Raw genomic sequence first — 15,402 nt, 5'->3', positions numbered from 1 at the left:
TAACACGACGTCAACACGCTGGTCGTGGGTTTCATTAGGAGTGCCCGCCCTTCGGCACCGCATGAATAAAAGAAAATCTGCAGCGACCGCAAACAACAATGCATTGTATACATCTGGGCTGGTGAGAGCAATTACCGAGCATGAACAGCCACTAGCTTTTTTTTTTCCTCGCAAGAACGTTTAGAATGCGTGCCTTTAAAATCCAGCTTGGCGGGAAAACGTGTTTCCTAATTCCTTTTCTTGTACCCTCAATACTGTATGCTTATTCGCCTCGTCTGTAGAAAATCAAAGAAGCTAGTTTTGGTCCCGTCCCATAACTATGTATTCCGTTCGCTTGACTTGGTTTGAAATAAGTCTTATTCGCATTCGGTAATTTTAATGAAGAAGCCAGCATCTCTCACATTAGGACAAGCCTTGACATGCCAATTTTTGCATTCCATTTCAAGGCGCCTCGCTTGAGGCTTTTCTTTAGCATTTTTCATGGTCCCCAGCTCCGAAAAGAGCTTATGTCCTACCTGTGTTTCATTCCGGCTGATATATTATTTTAAGTTTATGCAATGCGTTCCTTTTAATGTATCGTCCACTCCTGCCTGAAGATTGGTATTCAGACTGGCAGTATTTTTCTTAGCAAATAAATAAAAATTAAATCGTACTGAAAGGATTGTTACTTGTAGCACCTTTGTGTAGGAGTGTTGTTTTTTCAGCCACTCACACAGGGGAGACAGCCGCCATTAAGGATAATCATACCGTCACAAGACAGCGAAAGGAGCTGGTGCGGACGACAGCGTCACGCGAGAGCCTCGCAACCGTTGCGGCCGCTGGTGATTGCTGTAACCTTGTATGTAATTGTATTTGGAACGTATACGCTATCTCTTCAACATTTGTTCAACAAATGCATTAACCAGCCTTGCGTATCTAAACATCATAACATGTTTTCGCTCGTTATACGGCTTCTTACGTTTTCTTTTCAAAGCGGTGGGTTTATTTGGCTGTTCTGTCCACCTTGCCATTCTGGCCGTTTATGTTGAGGAAGGTCACCTAATTGGGCGACCGCCATATCGCGTGCCAGCTGCTCTCTTTCCGAGCCGAAACAGCGTGGACCGAACAGACGACTTCGGCACTCCGCATGTCATGTTGGTATGTGCCCATTCTTGGCTATACTCCGCCGTAATATATATGTACTCAGCTAACAAAAGGGGTGACAAAAACAAAAGGGTTATATTGCTACACTGCTCTGCACAACATTGAGGACGAGGAGCACGATCTTTGGGGAGGGGGAGAGCTTAAGAAGACGACGCTTCAGTGACTGGCCTGTCAATCGACTTGACCTTGTCGAGCGTGTGCATACTGTAAATACATTTCCCGTCTTGCTTCTTTCCTCCGCAACCTATTTGGTGGATATTAAAGCGATAGCTAGCACCCACCCGCGTTGAACGAGGCCGCTTAATGGAAAGTGATTGCAACAAAGTTGCAGTCAGGATACCAATGATAGGGTGGGCTTCTACGCACTTTCGACTGGGGAACAGTGGTTAGAACAACATATGCTGTATCGTGGTGTCATTCGGCATATTGGTTGTCACCGAGGTTGCCATTTCGTATGTCTGCTGATGACCCTATTAGGCTTCATGATTCGCGGATGGCATATGGATATGCAGCAAGTCACACAAGAAAGCTATAATTGACACTGACGACCATCTTATTTGCCACACTCTTATTTGCCGTATTTTCGAGACTACCGTGCGTGGACTATAGCAGTTTAAAAGTTTAATTTTGCGGGGCGGGGACTTTCTATGGGTGCAAACTATGCATGATATTATTTTGTAAAGTCGGAAGTACGCTTGCGGAAAACAAGCTCCCAGCTCACCTACAAATTTTCCCCGTGCTAAAGCACAGCAAAATGAGCTGCGCAGTCATCGTCGCTACGCACAAGCAATACTTGCAGCCCGTTTTGGCAGCTGGTGAAATACAAGTGAATGCTGCTCGCGATGCGTGAAATGACTGCTTCTTTAGTGCTTCGACTTGTGAGCACGCGCTCGAAATCTCGTTGCAAAATGTGCCGCGCATCTGTATGCAGTCCTACCTGCATCAGACAAGACTGATGCTTTCACGGGCAGTAGATAGGTGTAGCCAAAGGCTACTGAGGAAAGCAGTCAACCGAGTGACAGTCCAAGCAGATCAGCCAAGCGGCTGCACTTGTATTCCCGACCTCACAAGGAGGTGTGGGCCGCTCTCACGGCGGCCATTTCCCATGTGGCGTCACAATTCACCTATTAGCGGGGGACGCCCTCGGGTTAAGGACGAACAAGCTTTTCCAAGCGTTCAGGGTTCCATACTGGATGAGCACCAGGCCCTGAGCACGCTTGTGCGTATCTTACCGGTAGGTACCTGGCGGTAGCTCTAGTCTGCCTCCTACCGTGGCGGCGGAAGCCCTACAACAAGGCCGTATGTGCTTGGGAAATTTCATAGATGTGCCTTGTTTCTGTACCTTTATCGCGGACCGACACAGCCCAACACTTAAGCAAGCTAGCACACCGTATGACATTAGAGAAGTGGCACACACCCGAATTCACCCAAGATCGATTGCATTCCCTCGACCCCTCATGCAACTGGAGCTGTTACCAGGGCTTCCGCGAAATGAGGAAACAACGCTGCGCCGCTTACGCTTGGGCGTCGCATTCACCAATGCATATACGTTTTTGATTGGAATGGTTGATAGCGCCGACTGCAGTGCCTGCGGTGTCGAGGGAACTATAGAACATCTACTGTGCTACTGCCCATTTTCTGAAAACGAAAGACATGACCTCTGCACAGCTCTCAATCAGCTAGATAGAACACCGTTCACCTTGAACAAGATCTTGGGACCATGGCCTCGCATATCGCAGCTACAAAAGGCCACAAAAGCGCTGCTGCGATGTTTAAAAGCTACTGGATTGAGGCAGCGTCTGTGATCCGGACTGAGTGACCGAACGATATCCCCAGTAGACTTTCTCTTCTTCTTTTAACCTTTCCGTCCCCTTTTCCCTTTCCCCACTGTAATGTAGCCAACCGGGCTCAGTCCTGGTTAACCTCCCTATCTTTCCTTTATCATTTGCTCTCTCTCTCTCTATCTGTCTCTCTCTCTCTCTCTCATAGATGTGCAAATCACAAGAGCAGTTGCGATGACACCGAAAAGATGCAGAGCCTTCAAGTAGCATTTGAGCTCAATGTAGCAGAGCACGCGCAAGCACTAAAGTTGCAATCGAGGAGCGGCGAAATAATTTGACGTCGATCGTCGTCTAAGTAGACTCTATGGCGGATGCGGACAATCTAAAAAAGCTTTTACTGCTATAGCAATCACATGGATATTTCAGGCCCATTTCCATTTCCGTATGACATGGCTGAGCACGGACTCACGGGCCCTATCTTGAAAGTAGTCTGCGTTGGGTACAAAGTCTAGTGCACCGAGGGCTGATGCTATCGTGTGCTCTGTGCTCTCACTGCGTAGTTCGCCTTGAAGCTAGAGACAACACGAAGGGCAATTCGCTTGCTGCTGCCTCTTCCTCACGCCAGCGTTGGGACAGCGAGTGTGCGCGGTCATCGAGTAAGATGCGTTCATGTTTGCCTGTGGGCGCCATCGTTATTTAGTTGGTAAGCGTATGTTTACATGCTTATATGGCCGGTAAAACTACTATCCTTAAATCTTAAACCTGACGAATAATTTCTTATCGCAATCGGCGATGCGCCTTGCGGGACAAGCTGCAACGTTTTTTTTTTTTAATTTTATACCCAACTTGGCTCATGCGTAGTGTACACCGCATGCGGACTATGTTCTGGAAAATACGGTACTCTTTTTAGCAGAGGTCCCTTTAACGCAGATATCACTATCATAACGTTAAACAAACAAACAAATAAATAAATACGCCGTACTTTCCAGAAACGATTCTTGCTGCTTATTTGTGCTATTTTAGAGCAAAACTTGTCTGGCTAGCCTATTCGTCCGTCCGTCTGTCGCCTCTACGCCGAAAAGTCCTCCGGCGCAACCCCATGCGCGTGTGCGAAAAAAAAAAGAAAGATGTGCGCGATTGGCAGCGCCAGTAGTGACGTCGTTGCTCTCCGTCGCAGCCGAGCACACGCGCAGCAGTTTCTCTGAGGCTCCGAAATGGGTGGGCTACGCGACATACGTACTCCTGAGGAGCAGGCAGCTTTTGATCAGCAACGCCGCGGACAGAACCGGGAACGAGCTCGTCTACGCCCTGACGATGTTGCAGCCCGGGCACAAGAACAGGTTCGTGCAGCCGAGTGCAAGCAGCAACTGCGTACGGAGGATCCGGCAGCCCACCAAGCCGTCGTTTATTGAACCATCGGCATTAACATAGTGATAAACGCCGGGACCGCGCGTTTCAGTTTCGCTGGTTAACCATCTGTACGGAACGCCCCGTGCGGTGATTTTTTTTATTTTGTATTACAAACGTTGTCTTAGATGAGTCGTAACATAAAGCTTTCAGAGAAACCACAGCCGACTCCGGAATAGTCCGCTAAATCCAGATGAACTGGAAAACAAACCCCGAAATTGGGTCTTGCTTATACGGCACAACTCGCATGTGAGTCCGCGCATTGGGCGAGTAAAGCAACGGTGTCCTGACGGAAAGCCACGCCATACATCGCCAACCACGTAGTACACGTGGTGTTTCCCTGGTATGGCTTATAAACCTGGTCTATGACTTGTCCAAATCGTAATGCGTGGTAAACAAAGCGGCGTGAATGAAGGGAGGCACGTAAGGAGAAGCACTGCGCTGATTAAGCGTGAACTTAATGTACCCATCTTACCATCCCAAATTCTCTGCCTTCTGTATCAACGCGACAGCGTTAAGGGTCTCGTTTCGCAGAAAACCCGGCGTCGGCGTCCCGCGTTCAGCGTCGACTGTCTTTGAGCAAAACAATAATTCCAAACCACGCATACCTAACCACGCAGGCTCTCCGTGTAGCGCAAACACGTTACTGCACTAATTGAATTTCTCAATGTAAAATGCGTCATAAAAATCGTAAAGTACGACTTAAGTACAACCTACAGACATGGCAGCGTCGGATTGTAATGTGAATATATTATTCTGTTACGCGGAAACTCAAACACAACCCCTTTTCCAGCATTGCTACCATTCATAGTGCGGCACCCCCGATTCCTTGCAACACCGTCCAGATGGCGCTCGCCTCCGCGCATCCGTGTCCCACGCAAGAGGCCGCATTTCTGCGAGAAAACTCGCATTCTTGCATAGCGTTACCTGCTAGCGTTTTCCGGTAAACATTATAGTTGCATAAGCTGCAGTTTCCGGGAAGCGTGAGAAACAATCAGGAATCCTTGAATGCTATCGCGTCCCACACTTAAAGACGAAAATTAATCTCCTCCAAATTTTAATGCCGTAGCGTTAAGGGCCCCGTGCCACAGAAAACGTGGTGCCGGCGTCCCGCGTGTAGCGTCGGGCGTCGGTCTGACAAAACTTTTTACTGACCACGCATACTCAACCACGCAAACCCTCTGTCTAGCGGAAAGAAATTACTGAACTATTTGTATTTCTCAAAGTAAAATACATCAGAAAAATCGCACAGTACAACTTACAATCTGCAGGCATAACAGCGTCGGACTAATTTGAATATACGAGAAAACAAATTCTGTTACGCAGCAAATCAAACACGAACCCCCTTTTCAGAGTTTCTACCTTTCATAGACCGGCCACGGCGTCCGAGATTTGCGTGCGCCGGCGCGCGCTCATTTTGGAGGCCGAGCGGCGCGCCCGTTTCTGCAACGCCTCCAGATAGCGCTCGCCTCCGCCGCACCGCAGCCAACGCGAGAGGCCGCGTTTCTAGCAAAAAGCTCGCACTCGTGCATAACGTTCGCCGCTAGTACCGCTAGCGCTTCCCGGTAAACATTACGGTTACTTGAGCTGCAGTTGCCGGGGAGCATGAGAAGCAGTCAGGGACCTTTGAATGCTATCGCGTTCCACTCTTGAAGGCGAAGTTAATGCGTCCTCCAAATTTCTCCGTTGGTCGTCGGAGTTGTTTTGACTCGCGTTCAATTTACTTGCGCGCGCTCGTGCACTCTTTCCGGCGCTCACTCGTCTTTGCCTTAAAGCCTCGATGGGCGCGTGATATATTGGAACAATGATTATGGCTGGCGGGCAGCATCTTGCAGCCGCGCGCCGTCGCGTGCGAACACAAACGCAGCCGCGTTCTGTGCCCCAGCAGTAAGGGGCGGGGCCAACTGCGGAGCAGCCACGCTGGCATGTTCCCTCCGGTCGCCGCTAATCCGCCGAGCCTCGGCAGGCAGCAGCAGACTGTGCTCCACCGCTTCTTCTTCGCCCAAGCGTGGGACGAGAGCTCTCAGATCGGCGACTCTACGGGCCTTTCCCTCGGGGCCAAGATGAAAGTCGTGTTCGGGCGTCTCCCTCCGCGGCTCTCGCTCGCCCCGTGTCTCTTCGAATAGCGGCAGCGGCAACCGAAGGAACGCAGCAGACGAAGAAATGCGAGGCTCGCCGCTTGGATTTGCTGTGTCTATAGGGCGACACGGGATGCTGTGTAAACACACTCGCCGGCTCGGCCAGCGCGACACTCTCCGCAGTGGCTGCATCTATCCCTCACTGACGTTACTGACGGGACGTGCTCGCCTGTCTCCGTCCAGTGCTTCTGCCGTCTGCTCAGCGCGGCGGGATCTGCTACATCGTGTGCCAGCTAATGTGCCTTTGAGAACGAGCCTGTACGCAAGAAGAAACAATTATATTTAAAGGCTATTTGGCATCCTTGAATGGCTGCGACCGAAGTTCACGCTTCGCAGATTTTGTGAGGCGGCTCCATCGACGACGCGTTACGAGTAATGCAAGTTCTTGCAAAAAACTTCTGCTTAACCGAACTTCTATCGCGCAGAATTTTGTGAGCTGCAGGACCGTATGCAAAGATCATAGCAAAAATGTACTTAATGTCGCTGCAACAATCGCAAGCGTCTAGTGTAGGTACGTCTGAGGTTACTTGAACGCCAACTGCAACGATATTTTGGACCGCGTAAGAAGCGTAGATTAAGGTAGTGTAAATACAAAGGTACCTCCGTTCAAAATTTGATGCTTGCGATACGAATGACAGCGCCATGAAAGGCTAGCAAAAACACCCGGTTTCGATACCAAAACTAGAAAAAATGAAAAGAAAAAGAAAAACGCCGCCGTTATGGCTTGCCGGAAGTGACGCATGACCTACAACGCGCGGCTTTTCGACATCATTTCCGGGGCACGCTCACACCGCACTTACGTCTGCTACTGATAGAACTTCAAAATGCGAAATCTGGCTTGGGCTGCTATCCGCCGTTCAAGTTGGTGCAGGACAAAGCTTGGTCGTGCACATTGCAAATGTTGCGCTACACGCACTACAGCTGTGCATAGGTGGGTCTGCTGCGCTGCGTAGACACCGCGGATGCCGCGGTGATCCGCGACAAGCCCTCTCGACGCCGAGATGCTCGGACAACCGTGCACTCCGATCGGTGTTCGTGGGTGGTGCAGCTGCAGGCGCGTGGCGACGCGAGTCAGCGCGAGCGCCCCGCGGCCGTCCTCGGCGCCCTGAAATATCTCGGAGGCGGCGTGCTGGGACTTGCGTCATGGCGTCAACCAACATGCGCACAGTTCGTCTGCTTTGGTACTGCTTAAAGCCAGCTAACAAAAAAAAAACTGTACACTTACGATGGCCTCCCGTTAGGAGGTCCTGACCGTAGCTCCTCAGGATTAAATAAAGTTCGTTGCCTGTCTTACACTTACAAGTTTTGCGGCTTGCACTACTCATATACTCATATACCGGGTGTTTCAGCGAACACTTTCAAAATCTTTTAAGGTTGCCTGTGGCGGATAGCACAATTCTAGCTCATGAGCTGGTCTACTCGAAGAGGCTGACATTACTTGCACAAACAATTGAAATACATATACGACTAATTAACTAAAAACTCTAATTACGGTTTTAACCAATTACCTTATGACCCATATTGCAATTCACAAATTCTAGCAGTGGAGTTCCCAAGGCGGATCCACGTGGAACGAATTCTCAGGATGACACCAGTTTTGATATATTAATTCCCCAACTTTGCAGAGAAATGCGTTGGCGTTCTGAGCAACGGGCTCTTACAAGAGTCCTTTGATTACGTTCTTACCAAGTGCCCAGCTTTCCTGGTCGACAAAGTTAAATTGCTTTCACTGCGAAGAGCTACTTTGAGCTTGCAGGCTTGAACACCAGCCGTCACTTTAACGGTCTTATTATTTTTGACAAATCATTTTGACAAGCCAGAAGACGCTTCCATTGTCGGGAACAAGGAGAGAAAGGGAGACTCACGATTACCACTTGAATAAAAAAAAAAGAAGGAATTGTTCGAGATAACAACGCGATGCGACTGGCTGCCTTGAACAGTACACCACGGTGTACGCCTAAGAAAATGACCACCTGCCGTCGTTTTCACGAATAAATGCTTGGACTCCGTACGAATTTGTTACATAGTGTTAATATTAGCTGCGGCCTCCTCTGCGTAGGGCAGACAGGCCGTTGCGGTAATCAGAGATTAATAGAGCGTAAAGGGTCGTTGACCGTTGGATCGCTATGTAACCGTTTCCTTGCACTGTCGAGACTGTGAATGCACGCCATACTTCGATGCATGCGCTGTTTTATACTAGCACAAGAACGAAGAAACGCGTCTAATGGTCGAGGTCTGGTATATCAATAGTAGGGGAAGGGCATGCTTGAGCCATCCTTCGATTAACTTGCATTAAGAAGAAATGAAAGGCCTACGCAGTTATCCCTCGCGTATGCCAGCACGTGTGGCTGACTGAAGGGCACACGGTGCGCCCTTCAGCTGATAGTCGGCGTGTTCTGGTTCTCTTCTCCTGCGTCCGTGTCTGCACGTGTTAGCTACTTTCACGTTGGAGATGGAGCTGCCAAGATATTTGCCGTCATTTACTCCAGTGCTTTTTTTTTAACAGTGCACCTGAACATGTCACTTCATTCGCGCGTTCGCAGCCATAACAACTGCACCTCCGCGCTCGTGACGTCAGTGGACCGCTGCTCGAGTTGTGGGGAGAGGGGAAGGGCGCCCGCGAGCTCTGTGTGAGATGAGTGAGCTGTGCGAACCTGTCAGGCAGAAGATGATACATGTACAGAAACTCGAAAAGAAATTGCTGCGGTTAGGAGCTAGCTTGGGTATGAATTTTTAAGTTAACGGTACGTGTCCGCCCGGAGGACATGATTATAAAAGATTGCGGAAATTCCTTGGGTAAGCTCGTAAGTCTCAATGTTGTCCTCTACCTGGCTGGTGAGTATGTCCATATAGTCTGGAAACGCAACGTGAGTTTGAGACTTACTCCCAGTATTTTAGTTTTGTGAATCAAAGATCTCTCTCCCGTCCATAGTAGGCGTGCCTCAGTTAGCTGTTGATTTAGGCGTTTCACCTGAGCCTGGTTTGCGATGCACGGAAAACTTAAGTTTGAATGTAGAAAGAGAGAGAGAGTTAAAGGAAAGAGACCGGGCCGAGCCCTGCCTATATCCCATCTGCCGTCTACCCGTCGGTCGCATCTTTCGCCCAAGGCGTTGACCGCGGCTCCCTCCATCACAGGTCCCTGCCCAAGCTGAGCAGCGAGGATGCGACGGGCGGCTGCGAAGCGGGGCTGTCGGGCGGCGGCGGGCTCGTGTCGCCTCCTGGCGGCGGCAACTTCGAGCCCATCCCGCACGAGCACGACCTCTGCGAGCGGGTGGTGATCAACGTGAGCGGGCTTCGGTTCGAGACGCAGCTGCGCACCCTGCACCAGTTCCCGGACACCCTGCTGGGGGACCCGGGACGCAGGCTGCGCTACTTCGACCCGCTGCGCAACGAGTACTTCTTCGACCGCAACAGGCCCAGCTTCGACGCCATCCTTTACTACTACCAGGCACGTGTTCGCTTTGCATAAGAACGCCCCCGCAGCGGCATTGAGAGAGAGAGAGAAATGTGCCAGCGCGAGTTTGCAATGCTTGTTCGCAGCGATGCCCCCACCTTGAAGTGACTGTCGCTCCATTTTTATGCACGTTAGGAGCGGCTCAAAGAGCAATCCCGCCGCGAGTTCTTTGATAAGATCGTCGGTATAGCTTTAACAAATGCTGAAAAAAGGGAGCGATGGCGTTGTAAGCAACCTGTATAGTAGTAGCCTGAGCCAGTTGGCTTTGACTTGGTTAAAGTTTGGCTAAGTTTCTCACGCCTTTTCTTCGTCTGTATCTATCGCGCTTCTTTAGCATTCCAATGTCACCGACGAACCTATCAAGCAGTATCAACCTCTCTGAATCCGGACTTCGTCGTAGTCCACATTACTCCACATCTGACTACAAGAGAGCGAAGAGTGTCGTAGGTGCAACTATCAATTGGACTTGCCGAAAGACTCCCGCTTTATGTCGACTCATTCGAGTTGTTCTCTGTTGGAGTAATTAGGCGTCCAAGTTAACGTATCCTACGATCTCAGTGCAGCGGTAATTAAAACTTCGTGTACTCATTCCTGGTACGTCGTTGTTGGCAAGTCTGATTCTCACTGAAACGACGCGTCAGTACCTCCTCGACGCCACCAGTGGCGAGAATGCCGTTAGATACACATTAGGACACCGAATGGTGAGGTACATTTTGACCAAATTCAACAAAATGCGTCATTTCCTTAGAAGCAAGGCTTGATGGGCAAACTGGCGTTCCATACTTCAGAGAAGCACTGGGAGCATTTTTTTTTTTTTTACGATTCTCACCTCAAGTGTTTCAATTCCGTCGCCAATTATAACTGCCAATCGCGTTTTACTATTTGCGGGCTTTAAGGCATGAGACGTCCGATGACGGTTATGAGGAAATAAAACGAATATTTTAAAACTTTGTCTTAGTGCTTCGAGATTTGTAAATCAATCGCAGCAGCACAATTTCCAGAGCGGGGCTTGCTGCTGCGTAAGTGATGTATCCCAGATAAAGAGCAAGCGAACGTGGCTCGACAAACATACGCGAACTTTGACAATTCAGCCAAAATACATTTTCTAGGGTAGATGAGTCGGTTTAAGGCATTGCTGTTGCGGGTTGGCGTGGCAGTGCGGTCTCAGAGGAAATGTCCGAAGTCATCTGAAGCATGTAGAACGCATGCGTGTGCCGGTTTTCCCTCGCACGATGATGTCATACTGCGTACGCTGAAATTCGTTAAAACGAGCGTGCACTAGGCCAGTTAGCTTAAGAACATATTGCTGCTGACGAAGGTCAATGTTACGTGCTAATAACTCGGCTCATAAGCTTTGTGCTTGTATGCGGCTTTTATAATAAATCAAATTGTGGCACATACCGGTGTCATGTTTAGACGGATGGGATACCGTAATATTATCGACCATTCGAATTATTCAATAATAAAATGAATATCACGATGTACACAAACATGAAAGCGTGGGTTATTTAATAGTGTTGTGCGAGAATATGGAAAACGTACTGAAATAGTCATATACAGTCCAGGCCACGATGTCAACGTGGGTTGAAAACGTGGCCTTGACTGTGCACTGTGGGTGAATCGACCCGCTATTTTGATGGCGCGTAGACGTCTAGCGTAGGCGAACCTACAGCATGCTGCACACGCAGGGCGATCGCCAGGCTGTATACTTGCCTCTGGGCCAGTCACGTGCTACGCTGCCTCTGGGCCAGTCACGCGGCCGTGCGCGCCCTGGGCCAGTCACGTGCTACGCACGTGACTGGCCCAGGGCGCGCACGGCCGCGGGCGTTTCCTGCGTACCTGCCGCCGTAATCCTGCGCTTTCACGTGAAAGCACGCCGGTACGGGAAACGTGTAGGCACAACGTTCTTAAAAGAGGACGCGTTTCATGCTTGTACCAATTTTCATATACGGTTACAACCGGCTTTCGCTTCTTTCTTTTTTTTTTCATGTTCTTGTTCATTTGTGGGGTTCAACGTCTCCAAGCAACGCAGACTATGAGAGGCGCCTATGCGAATGGCTCTGCATTAATTTTGTCAACCAGCGGTACCTTAAACAGCACGCAAAACGCGATGTACCATTATACCGCCCCATCGGAAGGAGTGCGTTTCCCTCCAAGCTGAACTCTGTACCACAGAGTGTTTCATTTCATTTCATTTATTTATTTTCTGGATGCCCAAGAACAGCCTTATGCCTTAATATTGATGCACTTGTGTTACACAGAGAATATGGAACTAAAAAACAGAACAGAATATCTGAAACAACAGTGATACAAAAGGAAAAAAAAATTTTAAGTAATCAACGACAGAAGTCAGATAACGAGCAAACAGTAGAGCTGAATATATCAATATCGTGACGCAAGGTATTTTGTTGTGTTACAAAGCGTGTTTTAGCGTTAGAGGTGCAAAAGGAATTCACGTAGAAAACGCTAGGATTACGCAAGTTACGTAAGCACCTACTGTTCGATGCAGCTGCGCTCTCGATCCAGTTTACCACATGCGGTCTGTGCGTTGCCCCCGATCATGCATTCCCACTCTTGAAAGCATGCCCGGGAGCGATTGTCTTTTGCCTAAGTGGGATTTTCGAGTCACGTCTTGCACGGTGTTTCGCAGAGCGGCGGCCGGCTGCGGCGACCAGTGAACGTTCCCCTGGACGTGTTCGCCGAGGAGATCAAGTTCTACGAGTTGGGCGAGGGCACCTTCAACAAGTTCCGCGAGGACGAGGGCTTCATCAAAGAGGAGGAGCGACCGCTTCCCGGCCGCGACCTGCAGCGGCGCGTGTGGCTGCTCTTCGAGTACCCGGAGAGCTCGCAGGCCGCACGCGTGGTGGCCATCGTGTCCGTGGTGGTCATCCTGCTGTCCATCGTCATCTTCTGCCTGGAGACGCTGCCCGAGTTCAAGCACTACCGCATGTTCCCCGCGGGCAACAACATGACGCGCGTGGTCGAGGACGAAGTGCCCAAGCTGACCGAGCCGTTCTTCCTGATCGAGACGTGCTGCATCGTGTGGTTCACGTTCGAACTGTTCGTGCGTTTCTGCGCCTGCCCCTGCAAGCTGGCGTTCTTCAAAGACGTGATGAACAGCATCGACCTCGTCGCCATCATCCCGTACTTCATCACGCTGGGCACCGTGATCGCGCGAGAGCGCGAAGGGCCCGGGTTCCTGCCGCCGGACAAGAGCTCGAACCAGGCCATGAGCCTGGCCATACTGAGGGTCATCCGGCTGGTGCGCGTCTTCCGCATCTTCAAGCTGTCGCGCCACTCCAAGGGCCTGCAGATCCTGGGCCGCACGCTGCGCGCCTCCATGCGCGAGCTGGGCCTGCTCATATTCTTCCTCTTCATCGGAGTCATACTCTTCTCGTCGGCCGTCTACTACGCAGAGGCCGACTCAGACCGATCCTACTTCAAGGTGCGCGTCCACAGCAGGCGCTGTAGCATTAGCTCGTCGCCTGTAAACCGCTGATGGCAGGCAGCACGGAACCGCATCCTAGTTGGTCAACTCCGTGCTACTCGGTTGCGCTTTTCCTGCGTGAAAGCTAGGGCCGTCATCGTCGCGATCACTGCTGGAAAAAAAATCGGAAACGGCTGCATTTAGGCTTTTTTCACGGTAACTTCCGCACTATACATTTAGGCCTCTGTCTGAACGGCTTTTCGCAGGCGTCGTCAGTTAATCCTGTCTCGCGCCAAGGGAGCCACCCACAATCCCGGCCATTCTCTAATCTTACCAGACCACCCAACTCTCTGTCACCTTCTATTCTACCACGTTTTCTTCGCTTTGTCAGTCATACGAACCACCGGTCACATTTTTGATACATCAATTGGCCTGTCGAGCTCCACTTCCTTCTCTTAACCATAAATAAAATATTCGGGAGAAAATTCGTTATGCAGTCGAGTCAAGTTCCTTATCCGCACTGCTGCCTGTCTATAATTTAACTACTCATTAATATAGTCAATAGAAACTTGTTTAAGCAAGCGTAATAACAATGTAGGCTGTAGATATAGCGTGATTCGGTGATCATACGAGTACGAGGAGTGCTCCATCGTTTCGGATAATCAGGAGCCTTTAGGCCTAAAGCCTCGGAGCTCTGGACCAAGAAAATACTTCTGTTCCAAATTGTACCCTCTCTTCTACCGACAACCACTACCTACGACATCTGTGCACCTAACACACTTCTTCCCGAGTTCAGTCATATCTGAAAAAAGAAAAAGCAAAGCGGTTGCTAGGCTCCTGCCAATAATGCGGAATTGCGACTGTCAGTTCATGGTCATTGCGAAATCGGTGAGCTAGGCGAGTCATCTTCAAATGTTGAAATTAATAGGAACTATTGCGACTATATTAAGCGTGTGAGAGGCAATAAACCTGCGCTCCCATACAGCTATCGTCTTGCGCAATCTCGGACACGTCTTTGTCCAGAAGGCGATGTCTTAAAGCGGACCGTGGCTGCTTCTGCTGGGTCCTGCCGAGGCTGCCTTATCCAATAACCCACACATACCATCGTTCTTATACGTATAGACTCATATGTATTACACCTACAGGTTGGCTGGCTCTATGGCATTATGCATTGAAACAACAAGCGGTACCTAAATATGCACGGTGCAAGAATTATACGCTTTAGAGCACACGATTCCTTCAAATTTAACAGGGATAGGCGGGCTAGATGGTGGTCGATATTGGAATGCATCGTGTAACCGCGCAAACAACAAAGGACAAAGAAGGAAACACACAGGACAGGCGCGGAACTTCAACTGAGATTTATTCCGGGAAATCCCACATTTCTACATGCATCATAATCACACTTGCTAATCATCAGACAACCATCACTCGACGTTGGCATGCGGGCGTGAGTGGCACCAATTTGCATGTAAATATTTGAACTCTTTATCACTCAATGACACCGAAGAGCTGCTTACGCAGCTGCCAGATTGCATTTTTATACAGTAGGCTTCGTAGATTTCTCGGCTCAGTTGTGACGCAAACATCTTCAAGACTTTAGTGTCGCGGAACCTAGGCGTGCAATTACGACAGTGGCGACAATGGTCAGCCTATTTGCCACCCCCTGCCAATCCTTCTAGTCCTGCGCGGTGCTCCTGCAGTCTGACGTTTAGACACCGTCCCGTCTGCCCTATGTAGCTGTTGCCACAAGAGAGGAGTATCTGGTACACTACCCCTATTCTGCATGGGACGAACCTGTCAACATGCTTGATACCACCTTCATTTCTTTTTTTCTTCTCCTGCACCATGTTGCATATGCCCGCCAGTTTCTTGGGCGCAGTGAAAACCACCGGTACTTCACATTTTTCAGCCACCTTTTTGAGGCGGTGAGAGATTTGGTGGTAGTACGGGATGGCAACAGGTCTACGGCGTTGCGGCTCTACGCTTGGGCGGAGCTCTGATGGGCCCCGCGCTTCCTTGTCAAGAGTTTCTAGCACCGAGGTGACCATC

The 15,402-nt window shown here is 49.9% G+C and overlaps 1 protein-coding gene across 5 annotated transcripts in view; it reads left to right on the top strand.

Moving 5' to 3' along the window:
* The window catches only part of Sh (Potassium voltage-gated channel protein Shaker), a 410,425-nt gene that overhangs the window by 331,034 nt on the left and 63,989 nt on the right, over positions 1–15,402 (top strand). For all 5 annotated transcript variants that reach the window (XM_050185375.2, XM_055074819.2, XM_050185374.3 and 2 more), the window contains exons 2-3: positions 9,605–9,917; positions 12,574–13,368. In XM_050185375.2, coding sequence (XP_050041332.1) covers positions 9,605–9,917; positions 12,574–13,368 — 1,108 coding nt within the window. The remainder of the gene's footprint in view (positions 1–9,604; positions 9,918–12,573; positions 13,369–15,402) is intronic.

This window comes from Dermacentor andersoni, chromosome 4, assembly GCF_023375885.2.
Source record: "Dermacentor andersoni chromosome 4, qqDerAnde1_hic_scaffold, whole genome shotgun sequence".
NCBI classification, from domain to species: Eukaryota; Metazoa; Arthropoda; class Arachnida; order Ixodida; family Ixodidae; genus Dermacentor; species Dermacentor andersoni.
The sequence above is the reverse complement of the archived record's forward strand: the minus strand, read 5'-3'. Positions and strand labels throughout refer to the sequence as shown.